The sequence below is a fragment of the Hyaena hyaena genome, unplaced genomic scaffold (assembly GCF_003009895.1).
Source record: "Hyaena hyaena isolate Hyena2069 unplaced genomic scaffold, ASM300989v1 scaffold_3, whole genome shotgun sequence".
Taxonomy (NCBI): Eukaryota; Metazoa; Chordata; class Mammalia; order Carnivora; family Hyaenidae; genus Hyaena; species Hyaena hyaena.
The window spans coordinates 4510566-4524535 of NW_024080635.1; the positions used below are offsets into that span (position 1 = coordinate 4510566).

At 36.0% G+C, this 13970-nt stretch overlaps 1 protein-coding gene across 21 annotated transcripts in view; it reads right to left on the minus strand.

Annotated features, from left to right (window-relative positions):
* EPB41 (erythrocyte membrane protein band 4.1) overlaps positions 1–13970 on the minus strand; it is a 200475-nt gene that overhangs the window by 34649 nt on the left and 151856 nt on the right. For 5 of the 21 annotated variants that reach the window (XM_039231949.1, XM_039231942.1, XM_039231988.1 and 2 more), the window contains exons 13-16: positions 11575–11631; positions 10310–10372; positions 5722–5898; positions 3899–3949 (exon numbers count right to left, since the gene is read on the minus strand). In XM_039231949.1, the coding sequence (XP_039087880.1) occupies positions 3899–3949; positions 5722–5898; positions 10310–10372; positions 11575–11631 (348 nt within the window). Of the gene's footprint in view, positions 1–2287; positions 2564–3297; positions 3514–3898; positions 3950–5721; positions 5899–10309; positions 10373–11574; positions 11632–13970 lie in introns of those variants that run through there. The other 16 variants (XM_039231958.1, XM_039231995.1, XM_039232083.1 and 13 more) reach the window with 12 other exon arrangements.

Consider the following 13970-nt stretch of genomic DNA (forward strand, 5'->3'; position numbering starts at 1 on the left):
CCAATACACAGTTATTTGGATCTGTCTCTGGTATTGAGAATGGAATGAGATGTGTGTGAGAAGGAAAGTAAGACTAGTCTTATACAGCTTTCAAATTTCAGCAGTATTAATTAATGTTAGTTAACACAAAGCTGTAATGTCTACTATTTTTCCTTTGATAGCTGTGATCAATATATCTTCTGAACCTGCACTGACCAGTTTAATCCAATACAAAGGCTTGGCCCTTCTCCTTTCAATCATTCTTATCCTATTAATAAAAGAAAGGGCCTCTCTTTTATCCATCAGTAAGGATCTCTGAGGATTCCCACTGCACTTCGGAAAACTGAAAAACATTATTGCCTTACACTAGACTTTTAATGGATTTGGAATAACTCTAAAAACAAAGGGAAAGAAAATCCAAGGTGAAGTTTACAATAATAATTAATAAAAACTGTGTACCGGGATGAAAACTGGAAATATAATCTTAAACAGGTATAAAAGTATCAATAAAATGCTGATTATTTCCTTTTCAGTTCCTTGAAAAAATTTTAAAAGACTCTAACCAATGTTATAGTTTTGTTATTTCATTAGGAAAGCTCTTATATTTCTATTTCACAGATAAAGGGGAGTACTTAGGATGATCACTTTCTGTGTTTCGAGGATAGCTGTGAGATGCGTCAGGCTGATTTGAGGTCTCTCTTTTCTTATAAGTGAATCAAGACATATGCTTAGTTACAAAATATTTGTTATAAACAGACATAGCCTGTGACATGAAAGATACACACCCATAACAGATTTAAAAATTTAACCCACTCCTTACTTCTTTCCCCATTTTTTGGGAAAGCCTATAATGACAGAGTTGCAGTTTTTAGGAAATACCAGAGAATTATTTCTACATGTCTCCAGAGAAAATAGAATAGTGGTGGGTGTTGAAGGACAAAAGATTCTTGGCATCAGTGTTCTCTCTTTTTTTGCTCTAAGAAGCCATCATCTTAAAAACAGAAAGTCTTGTTTAGAAGCTTCATCAATTAAAAAGTGTTGAGAAGTAAAACAAAGTGCAAAAATCTCAGTTTGATAACGTCATGAACTCAGATTTCAAAACAAAGATTTGAGACAACATTAGCCAAATTATCCATATTGGTACATTCAAGTGCCATAAAAAGTGAGCTACATGCAAGATGTTGTTAATACTGAGACACAAAAATAACAGGTTAGGTATCCGAGCTGTGTTGTGAAGACAGAGCACACTCATATTTACTTCAGGGAAGCCTTACAAATCAACATGCAAACAGAGGACACATACTTGTCATGACAGAACTTTAGCTCACAAGGCCATCAATTAAAAACAATTGATTTCAACACAAATGTAGGAATAAATATGTCTGAGGTCTATCAGAAAAACAGAATATATCAATATATATTTTAAACTCATTATAATGGTTAAGTATTGCTTCCAGCAATATAATTACTTAAGTTGTAAAGAAGAAACACAACATTTTAATTCAGAGAAAGGTACATTTATGTACAGATCTTAAATAAATCTCTATCCCAGGACTTTTAAAGAAGGGTAGAGCGGTCTGGAAATTCAGCCCTGGCTGGAGGCTAAGGGGCGCCAGCACCATTTACCTTAATCCATCAACATTCTACTTGTGAAAAGCTGGCGTTTAACCTTTGCAGATCCCTTCTATACACCAGGCAGGATAAAGTTGTTTTTCCCTATACATCTCAGAAATACACATAGAAGGCCACAGAAGGCAAAAGCCCTTTTCCAGAAAAAGGCCTTTGTATATACTGGTTTGATATCTCAAGAAAAGGAGTGGTTATGGATTCATATGTTAAAATGTATCATTTTAAGGCTTTTGAAAAATTAGCCAGTTGACTTTTTCCCTTAAACTGCAGAGCCCATGCCACACAAATGACTATAGAAGATTAGGAAATATTCCATCCAGTGTTTCTAGAGTATCCTGCTTTGCGTGAAACACTAAAGAGGAGGACACAGTAACAGTAAACAATAAGAACATGCAGGATAAAAGAGTTAAAGCTTTAGGGGAAAGTACCAACTGTCATATGCTTAAATCTGATTGTCTAAACTTGTTAAATATCAGTGAGGAAAGCTGGCTTGGGCAATCCATTGCTACTCCTTTGTGCCCCACGATACATATTCTGCAAAGACTAACATTTTATTGACAGAAAAACGATCACAAAGAGCTCCCCTAGGACAGTGAACTATCAAGATCAGAGCGCATCATCCAGGAGATAACACAGTGGAAGCAAACAACAAAAGTTCAATGGTTTTAGTCTTGACATTTCAGATGAGCACCCTGTCTTCTGATCACAGAAAGACCAACCACCAAACAGCCAACGCAAGAATCACGAGAAAAGACATCATGAAAGGAATACGAGGAGATGGAAAAGTACTAGAGTAGAGGCGGCACTTTTTGAGAGACTTGTGATCCTCAGGGATTGGAATAGAAACCTTGGGAAGAATTTCTTCATTTTCTTGCTGGGGCAAGGCTCTCTCAGTAGATCTCTCTTGCCTTTTACTTTTCTCTTCATCCTGCACTAACAGAGCACGTTCTTGTGTCTGCTTTCACGGTAGAAGATCAAGAAAGACAGAGAAAGATGAACAAAATGACAGATGGGAAAATGCTCAAAAATGATACTTGGGGATGTGCAAAGGGCTTGGGAAAATCTTACGGATACTCTTTTTTCCACTTTACTTTGGCAATTTATCCCAGCAAAGTTTCCATAACACAGTCGAGTACTCAATAGATAATTTCTTGAATGAATGCACATTAGAAGTCCAGGAAGTTCAAGGAATTACTTGACTTATTTATTACAGTATTCATTCCTCGAGGTTTCAAGGATACTCATAGGGATCTTGGGTCGTTTTTCATTGTTTAGTGCTGCCAATTTTTCTTAGATCAATTGGGCAAAGCCAAAAATGAAGCATTCTTTTTGCCATCAGAAAAGTTACTTTTATTACAAATAGAATGGCAGAATATAAAAAGTTATCTTCATATCTCTTCACACAGACTTAAAAAGCTGTAACAGTTCATTGGGTGTGGCGATTAGCTTTTGCTCAAGGCAATAAAAATCTTAATCCCGTACATTTTAAAGATTGCAAAAGAAGAACAAAAGTATAAAAGTTTCTATGTGCCTCCAAGGTCTGCCAAAAACAAAACACCCCCCTCCCCAAATCTCAACAACTGCAAACTCCCTCCCCCTCTTGCAGAATCACGATTAAAAATAACAGTGATAACAATCATCGTGAAGGTTTATACATCACATTAACCAAGTACTTTTGACACTTTTAAGGTTAGTTGTCTTTTCCAACTGTCCAATTGAGAAGTTTTCTCCCCCCACAATTTCTGTGCTCTGCCATCTACTCCAGCCAGATATTATCTATGAGAGAAAAAACTTGGCTCTAAGCTCTCTCAGTTGGGCCAGCCTTCTCTGGTCAGTTTGGAATTTCGACACAGGTTCTTTGCACACCCCTAAGTGATATGTATCAGGGAGAAAGTAGCTGGGGGACTGGTCAGCAAAAAAGAAAAAAGGAAAAGAAAGGATGCAAAATTATAATGATTTTTAAAAGAAAATAAAGAGGGAGAAGAAAGACAACATAAAAAGAATAGGGTACAATTAAATTCATTTTCTCTCCGAATACATATTTATATCTTCATGCAGCTTTTCAACCAGCCATGCGCCGAAATAAGCAAATTGAAAGCTGCAAAAGCTGCAGCCGTGGAAATGTTATGTGTTAGGTCAAAAGGCAGTGGGGGTGTGAATTTACTAGTAGAGCCAAAAGAAAAAAAAGATTACTCAGCAGCTGCTGTTCGGTTCTGGGGGGATTATCTGCTGAGTGCCATGACAAGAGCAAATTTGGATTAAGAAGCACAAGTCATAACAGCAGCTTTACCTCTGGCCCACCAACCTTTCTTTCCGAGGGAAGGACAGAGATTTTCTTCACCTGGTCATACACAAATTATATAAAATTCAGTAGCCTTGCAACGCAACAACAATGCTGCCAAAGACGGAAGAGGTATCCCCAGAGAACAGAAATATTGCCCTAATTATTAAAGAAAAAGTGAGATATGCCAGAAAGTGGAGTTATCCTATATAAAAAGTTATCATAGCACAGTTCTTATTTATTCTGTTATTCACTGAGAGGAGTAATATACATAAGCATAGAGCTGAAGTGGCTCAAGTACTCTCCACTCATCTAACTTATAAAAAGTCCTTTCTTTAAGTCCACAGAATGACATACCCATTTCCAGTGAGCCCTGAGGTGATTTCTGGAGGGTTTCTATTAAGATATAAGATGTTTTCTGGAAATGGAGACTGATTCAAATTTATCAAACTTCATCCAAGAGACTATTAAGTTACTTTTTTGAAGTAATAGAGCATCTTTTATTACTTCCACAGAATCAAAAAGAAAACTTTTAGAAAATATGCAGTCATGGTTTACGGAGAGGGTTAACCAGGCATTGACAGCAATAAGGCATTTCCCCTAGAGTCTACGTTTGTAGAAAGCAGAGTCACTGTCTCAGTTCAGGGTACATTTTCTAGATTTAGGATACAAAACGGATGTCCGTTTATATCAGGGAATGGAGGCCGAGAGGACAGTAAGGACAACTGCTTCTTGTCACCCCCAGTAACCAGATACTCATAATCGGGAATTCTCCAGGCTTACTTGGTGAATTGTTAGTCTATTTCAATCACATTTTGAAAAATATAAAAATTACCCTTCGTGAGACAGCTTTTATCATCTTCTCCAGGTCCAGAAACTAAACAAACTTGGATAGTTTACCATGAATTCTGAATATAAAAACAAGGTTTTTTTTTTTTTTTTTTTTTTAAGGAATTAAGACATCACCACCTTTCTCAACTAGAATTGCTATCGCTTTTGGCAAAAAGCAAGCATACAATTTTAAAAATCATCATAACTCTCATTAAGTCATTGTGACTATTTATATAAACATTAACCTGAATAGGCTAAAGATTAAGTAGAGAGTTTTTGAATATATGCTTATGGTAACTTTAAAGACATTCCATTTCACAGATTTATTTAGTCAAGTGTATAGGATTTCTAAGATAGGTAATGACAACAATAACCTAAAAAGAACAGCCTCTGAAAGGTATCTCTCACTTCTTCTACTTGTGATTATCTTACAAAACAACAGGTTAAAAGTTTGATGTGATTCATAAAGATAAAATAAATCGTCAACGGTTTATCTAAAATTCAAATACAATCACTGGTATGTGGTGTTCTGCATTCTCTAGCTTAGGGGCCTCCTTGGTTTATTATATAATTGTGGTCAACCATTCCAGACATTTCTAAGTTGTGCAAATGTTCAAATAAAGTTTTAAAAAAAATGTTTATCCTGTTCCAGTTTTGACCTTACTAAATTTAGTAAACTCTTTGGTCCTTGGAGACATAGTTTGAACATAAAGTTCCACTGGCTTATGGTCAATTTGTAAACACACACTAGCCAGAAGTAGGGAGTTCTCAAGAGCCTGATCATCTAATGGTAGTTCTACATGGCTCTTCTAATTCGACTGGGTAGCTCAAAGGACTTAAAAAACAAGTGTTTGATTATGAATGCCTTAAAGCTGCAATGGACTGGTGAGGAACCAAAACTCAATTTCAGCTCTAAACTTACTTTCAGATACAGAACATGAATACACAAAAACATTGATTTCATTCACTCTCACAAGTGGTCACATGGACAAAGTACTCACTCCTTCTCCTGTGGGAAGCTGCCCATTGATGTTAAGTGTTCGGAACGGGGAGTGAGTGGATAAGCGTTTATCCCATTCACTAGGCCGTGGTTCTGGTACAGATTCCATAAAGTTCTTTTTCAGCTCACTGATGCTGGCATGATGTTTTTTTATCTCTTCTTGACTTTTGTCTAAATCCTATAGTTGAAAGGACAAAGATGCGAAACAATAAATACGCAAGAGAAAAGAACACATCAAGAGAAGCCCATCAGACTATGGGCACTGGTAGAAAACACACCACATCCAGGGCAGATGTTACTAATCCATAAATTGCATTCAAATTTTAAATATGCAACATGGTATATTGGCTTGCCTTTTTTTTTTTTCTTTTTAATGAGGTGCTTTTCTTGGAAGCAGTAAAGTATCATAACCCCACAGCTTTTAGCAGTTATGTAACCCATGGATCTCACTCCTTAATTTTACAACTTTTCTTTCCATTATGACACAGTGTTAGCTCTCCAACTCCTCATCCCAAGAAGGTAATCTCACAGCTCAATTAGCCTCAGCTTGATAGGAACTGATTAAGGCTCAGCTCAGGCAGGATGGAGACAGCAATATATAAGGAACAATCTGTTAAGAGAAGGACATAATAAAAAATGCCAACTGCTACCATTGGCTGCTTTGCTTTTGTGAGTTGCAACCATATGGCATCCCTCTATTTGTACCTGGAGATAGTATTGCTTCCCTTTTACTAGGTGGCTATTGCTGGTCTTCATAAACTAGAATAGCTCTTTCTTGTTGTAAGAATTTATTACTAGAGTTCCTGGCTCAATCCTTGAGAGCAAATTGTTACTGCCTCTGAAAAATCACTTGGGTATATAATGTAATGGCTTTTTTTCTTTACCAATACTATTCATGCAAACTAAAAGCCTTATGCCTTCCAGCTTCTGAGAGCTTTACTTCATCCCTTAGTATAATTCGAAGTAGGGACCTCCTTCCAGTAACTTTCAATGGATTGGAAGTGATTTAACAAGGATTCATCAAATACTTTATACATCTCCTTGACAATTTAAAATATCTGAACTGTTCCAACAGATTTGAATACTGGAAACTAGGTTCAAGCTCTTAAATGGGATATTCCAGAGACAAAAGATCAAAACTAAGGTTAATAAAGCTAGAAATAGCATTCAGGTTTATGTAACAGGAGGCATATAAAATTTTCCAAAGGTAGACTTAGCAAGGAAAAAAAAAGGGAAATACAACTTGAAGACAAAAACTCAAATGTTTTTTGTCCAACATACTTCTCCAAAAAAAACCTCAGAAGATCTATGCTTGAGATCAAAATATGTGGGAGTCTGTCACTTGATGACTGCTAAAAATTCTGTGTTTATTATACATCACAGCAGCTCTGTATCCAAGAAAAGCATAATATTAAATGTATCTTTTAATATGCTGTGTGAATCTGGGGACTAGTCATTCCTTTATTGGGAAAAACCCCCCTGGAACTCATTTAAATAAAAATCTGTTTGAAAAATTTTTCTGGAGCAATGTATGTTTCATCTAAATAAAATTTTTTCAAAAGCAATGTCAAAGAGAAAATAGCATAGGAGAAAGAACTGGCGAGGCACACGACATAATTTTGATTCTGGAGATATTCACTCAGAAAATTCATTTAAGTCTATACTTTTCATTTTTGCAAGACTAAACCATCTATATTTGTTTTGAGATCAGAGGAAACTAATCCCAAAAGGGCAATCCTGTAGCTTCCCCATAAAAGTACCTCTTGCTTGTTGGCATAAAATGTGAGTATAGCCCATGAATATGGGCTTTACCATGGGGAAACAGTGGGCGCTTTTGTTCTAGCTGAAAGCAAGAAAAGCATGTTTACCAGTTAAATTAAAGCATGAACAAGCTTGGTCAAAGACCCAGTAACGGGTTGAGCAACTGAGGCCCACAAGGCATGTAAGGCCCTGTGACCCAGCTCCTAACTGGAAATTAAATCTGCTTTGGTTGAAGAACAATTTAACACATTTGAGAGAGTTACAAGTATGAATGAGGCAACACAAAAATGAGCAAGAGATGCTGCGGTACAACTGTAACTCTCTAGGTTAGCCTCTTAATATGAGAGTGGGGATTTGTTGTTGTTCTTGCCTAGTTTTGGGTTGGCTTGGAACCTGAGAAAATAAATGTTTCAATAAAATCAGCAGCTTCTGAAGGAGCTTTCTCCATCCTTCTTAGCTGGCTCTGTTAGAAACCTGTGGGGGCACAGAGTAAAATTAAGATCTCAAAGGGACCTGTTCCAAATAGAATTTGTCATAGACACTTGCTACAGGTTCTCTCTGGGAGATGGAGGAGGAGGCGGTAGATCTAAAAATGAACTCGACCTTATTTGGCCAGAACAAAGCATTAGTGGGGGTGGGGTAGGAGTAGGGGGAGGAGAGATGCCCTAAAAAAAAAAAAAAAAAAAAAAACCCAGCTAGAGTGATAGATAACTTGGGAGAACTTCCTTCTTGGGGCGGGCAGGGGGGAGGGGGAGGGACAAATAAACTTTTTACCCTAACTAGAGAATAACGGTCAGCCAAATCATTTGGGCTGTTTTTAGGCTAGAAGCTTTCTGATGCTTATCATCTTATAATTTTAGCAGCAGCCAAACCAAACCATTAAATATAAAATGTTCTCAAAAAGTAGTTAGTAGTTTTAATTTTCAAACACACACTTATTTAGAAATTCCCTCTTGTGGTTGTCAGTGAAATGCTGGGGGAAAAAACACACCACACACAGGGATTCTGTGAATCTCAGAAGCCATAACACACCTCGTTGAACAAATGACAAATATATGATTGGTACTGCAGGTTCCAGTCAAGAGGAAGCACTAAAGATGGCCTCGTGAAGAAAAAGTAATGTTTGGGAGCGGGAAATGTTACCTTGTCAAGTACAAGGACATCAACTGACATCTGTAATTCTTCCTAGTCTCAGAAGCAGAACCGTTTAGGTCTGCTTCGTTTCAGTTATGGGCAAAAGCAATGAGATCTAGTTGCGAAATATCCTAGTGTCCAGACTTTAAAAGTCTCATGTTACGTGAGGTAAATGTATGTAAAGCATTTGGTATTGTGCCCATCACTGGTAAACGATTACTGAAGGCTGGCCATAATTTTTATTATTTATATTAAAGTACCTTATACATACATAGCTAGCACTCAAAAATACATGTTCTGACAAAAAATAAGACAAGGTTAAGTAACTATTAGAGGTCATTATATTAAACCAGAGATCTATCTAAAAAAGTCTCTTTAAATTTACAGTTTAATAATATTTACCAAATTCCAAATATGTTCATCTTTCAGGTCTCAGCTAATACGTTTTCTCTTCAGAGAGAACTTCCCTGTCCATCGTATTCAGAGTAGATCTCCTTTCTTAGCACAGCATACAGTTTATTTCCTTCACAGCTTCTATAACAACCTGAAATTATCTCTATTTGTTTACTTGTTTATTGTTTCTCTCCTCCATACTTCACACATTGTTAAGCTTCCTGAAGGCAGGGACCAACTTCCTTTATCATCTTTCAATATATTTATATTTCCTTCAAATTTAAGTTAAATCCCCAATATCAGAGTTATACCCATTTCTTTTGGCTCTGTCTTGAGCAAAATTGTAAGATAATCAGGTCAACTATAAGAGTCTTTGTGATGTGTAAACTAATGTAGCCTCAGTTTTTTCTACACATTATAATTCCATGTTCCTCATTTTCCTCTGAGTTTCCCTGATCTTCTAAGTAGTTTTATAGTTCCCTTTCCAATGTGGAGCCCAAACTAGGTAATTTTACTAATATAAGTCTGGTAAAAATCTTATCGCTGTGGAATGTAATGAGAAAATGACCTTACCATTCCTATAGCAGACAGTATGTTGCTATCTCTGAGTGGAAAAAATATAGTTTAATAGAGATAGACCCAAAACTCAAATCCTAGCTTTACCAATTTATTAGCTTTGTGACCACAGGGAAATGAATTACTCTATGTCTTAATTTTCTTATCTTCAAAATTATAATCCTATGCCCATAGACCTGTTTTTGTAATTAAACTCTCTTGTATCATACTAACTATTTATTAAATATCAGATCCCCTCCTTCCTTTCTATATCTTTTTTTCCCCTGACTGCCCTGTCATTTTCTGGTATCCCCAATATTTTAAGTCCATTTTGAATTGTGATCAGTTCTCCTACTTTTCCACACTCTCTCAGAGTTCAGAAGATGAAAACATTTGTGAAAATTTGATGCTTGTGACATATGGGAGTTTATACTCTTGGAAAATTCAAGGAACTTTTAACAGTGATGTAGAATTTTCTATAAATGGGTAAAATAATGGAACCGCAAGAGGCAGAGGGAGTCCCAATCATATATTTTTTAGAGAAGTATGACAGATGGAAACTAAAAAGAGCCAGAAGGAGAGATGGTTGCATATCTTCATGTTTACCAACATGCAAAAGCACTTAAACCTAAAATTCTTTCATGCAATGGCATGCAAAACCAAACACAGCATAAAGTAAGGAAATCAGTGAAGAATGCAGAAGACTACAGGCAACCAACTGAAATAAGCTTCAAGTTCATACAAACCTCCAACATTAAATTGCTATGTCTGATATAAATGTTTTCACCATCTAGTCTCTCTCTCTTTTTCTGTGAAAATGAAAGAGGGAAAAACAGAAAAGCATAAAAAATTAAAATGTTGTTCTTGCGGGAAAAAACTGCAAATTGGCAAACCAAAAAAATATTTAAAATTAAACGTCCACAGCACAGCATATGCCAACATGAAATGGTCACAAAACTACAAGGACACACACAGAACACATTAGCACTAGAAAATGGATGACCCTGTCCATGATTGATGGAAGAATATGGTGACGTCATTTAAATAGACAGTGCTCCTGGCTTCATTGGCCTCTTGCGTAATAAGCTGTTGTATGTCCATTTTTGAAATTGAGCTGTTTGAGGGTTATCTTGAAATAGATGACTTTAAGGAGCTTTGAAATTCCATGGCACAGAAAAATGCTTTAAAACATTATTTACCTTTTTTTAGACATATTTCATACTCAGTAATACCACAAAATGTATTCTTCTAACACCTTTCATTCGAGAGCTCTAAGGGCACTTTATACATGATTAGTCAATATTCCATTCTGTATGAACTGATATATCCCACTCTATAGTTGGGAAGAAGAGACACAGAGCAGCAAAACACATAGCTAGTAACAATACCAGGAGGTGCTGCTATGATGATTTCCATAGTAAATATGCATCAAATATTGTCAATGACTCCAAATATGGTGCCACTGTGAAATATTTCTTATAAAGTTTAAAGGACAGGTTTGATTTTGAGTAATTATTTTGGTCTTGAAATAATTATTTCATTGTGTTTACAAAGATATTTTCCCACTAGAAAGTTTATTTTAATGAAAAAATCCAACAAATAGTATAGGATAATAATTTCTTTGATATACATATGCAGGTGAGTATATGCAAATACATATACATACACAAATATAGATCTACTATTTGTAAGTAATTTCTGATTAAGAGAAAGCAATGAAAGGAACGGATCACTGTCTTTTTAATGCACTGTAGAAGGCAGCATCGGTGATGGTAATGTAGTTTTGTGAAAGTGAAAAACGTCTGACCTTCCTCATTCTTATCAGATCTTCAGTTTTTTCTGCCAGCTTCTGTTTTGCCATTATTTAAAAAAAAAGAAAAATGATGAAATATTGGTTCACTGAAGTTTGTTTGAACCTTTATTTTATAATATTTTTTTAGGAAAGGGAGTTGGGAGGGAGAAAAAATTGAGGAGGGAGGAGAAAAGGAACAAGCGGCCTACTGGCACAAACCTGTGTTTGGTCACCATTTGAGGTAGGTACTGTGACCTCGATGTGGGTTTTTTCCACCTACATTTAAGAAATAAAGTGGTAAAAACATTTTAGGTTAGTAGGTTTCTATGAATTGCATTATTTACAAATAAGCCGCATCTTTAAGCTGGTTGCAAAATAAGCTGATATGTAATCAACATGATGCAGAGTTATGGGGGTTTTACAGGGAAGGACATTACTCTCAACAGTAATCTGTTAGTTCAGCATCATATTTTCAAGGCTGAAGAAGTAATATGGACAGCTAAGGGGTCATAAAAGAAAATTAAGATAACTATTCTGTTGATGAAGGAAACATTTTTATACTTATTTATAAAAAAGTACTTCTACAAAGAGTAATTTGGGCTTAAATAAGGCATGTGTTTTTGTTTTGCTTTTTTTTATGATTTAGAAGTATTTCAACATTTAAAAACAAATTTACAAACAAAGATATCAAGGTACTACATACATGACAGAAACAAAAAGAAAATCTTTACAGTTAAAGCACACATATAATAAACCACATGTGACACAAAGCAGGTAGATACAAAAAAAATTGTTAGTTGATCAATATATTTAAGGCGACAGTTTCACCCTTGAGTTTATTAGACAACAAAACATCAAAATAAACTCAATCCAAACTGTTACTTATGCATGCAATCACTTCCAAGGCTGATTTATAAATAAGCACATGGAGGGCTCAGCTGCAACACTCAGCGCTGTAATCTCCTCTCCAGGGAGCCGGAGCCCATGTGTTTGGTGGATGAACAAGATTCATCCTTAATAATAGGAAGAGAATAACTAAGTCCTCCTGCCTACCTTTGAAATACCTTTGGTAATAGTCATTTTATAGACCCCAAATGGAGTGAGCACAAATTTTAAAACCGCAGACAGACTACTAAGAGGAAGTATTCTAGAGTGCGCAATGCCTAAAGCAGTAGATATTTCAAAATTAGAAAACTTTCTATTAAGGATCAAATCAATCAGTTTGTATCATTAACTTCTTTACAGAACCTCACCAATCTGTGGTTTCGACACATTCTTTTGATCACATTTGGCAGCATTCCCTTGGAGTACGATGTCATTGTGCTATTTTCCCTAGGACAGAATGTAGACCACAGAACACCAAACTTTGTGCACTGTCAAACCATAAGCACATCCAGTTATAGTACTTTTAACTACCAGGACAAGTGACAATTTGGGTCATTTCTACTATAAATCTCATCATATTTGCTGTGTGGTCATTATCAAGTTATTATTTCACCTCTCTGAGTTTGTTTTTTATTGATAAAATGGAGATAATATCTCCATAGAGTTGTAAATGTTAGGCAAATGGTTAATTCAAAATTATTTTGTAAAGCTTAAATTACTTGTTTCAATGAATAATAATTTTTTGCTCTGGGTCCTTAGCAATCCAACAGCAAGAAATTGAGAACCTCTACTTCAGTCTAAGGGTAAAGGCCAAGTAGCAAGTTATGCCCCTTGGGAGAATATTAAATGAGATAAAAGTGTACACAGGGAGAGGTACTATTACAGCAATAGGTCTTGTCAAATAACTCAAGATGCCAAAAAGCTACCTCCATCTGGCACCAAATTCATGTTAGATAATGCAATTTATAGAGTTACAAGGTTATTTTATTACTAGTATTGCTTTCTATCATAACTATAGCTTCAGGTAAATTCCATATTTTCTATTACTATGAATAAAATCAACTTAGAGTCAGTCACCCTTAATTCTGTCACTACTATTACAGTAATGGAAGTTTATTAGAGGTAGTTTTCAGTCTGATCTCTACACAAGCATCTCAAAACATATATGGATACAGAATTCATCGGCAAGAAAACCACCTAGTGGCACTTAAATGGGAAGCACATACCAGGAAGTGATGTTGCCACTCTGCCAAGGTCCCAAGAGCAAAGGAAACCTATTCTTGAAGATACAGGTGTCTAACTTACAGGTTAAAGAACAAGTAAGTTAGCAGAACACCAAAAGAATCTTAACCCCTCAAAAGGATTCCTTTGCCAACTCCAGTAATCCAATACTTCCCAGTTAGTATAACAAATGGAGGGATAGTAAAAAGTGCCAGATATCCTAACAATAAAAACTGACGTAGTCTAGGGGCACCTGGGTGGCTCAGTTGGATAAGCATCTAATTCTCGGTTTCAGCTCAAGTCATGATCTAACAGTTCATGAGTTCAAGTCCCACATCAGGTCCTCTGACAGTGTGGAGCCTCCTTCAGATTCTCTCTCTCTTTCTCTCTCTCTCTCTCTGTTCCTCCTCCACTTCTGCATGCTCTCTCTCAAAATAAATAAATAAATAAACTTAAAAAAAACCAAACAAACCCTAAAGTAGTCTAGTGTTAAAAAGGCACTGTTGATA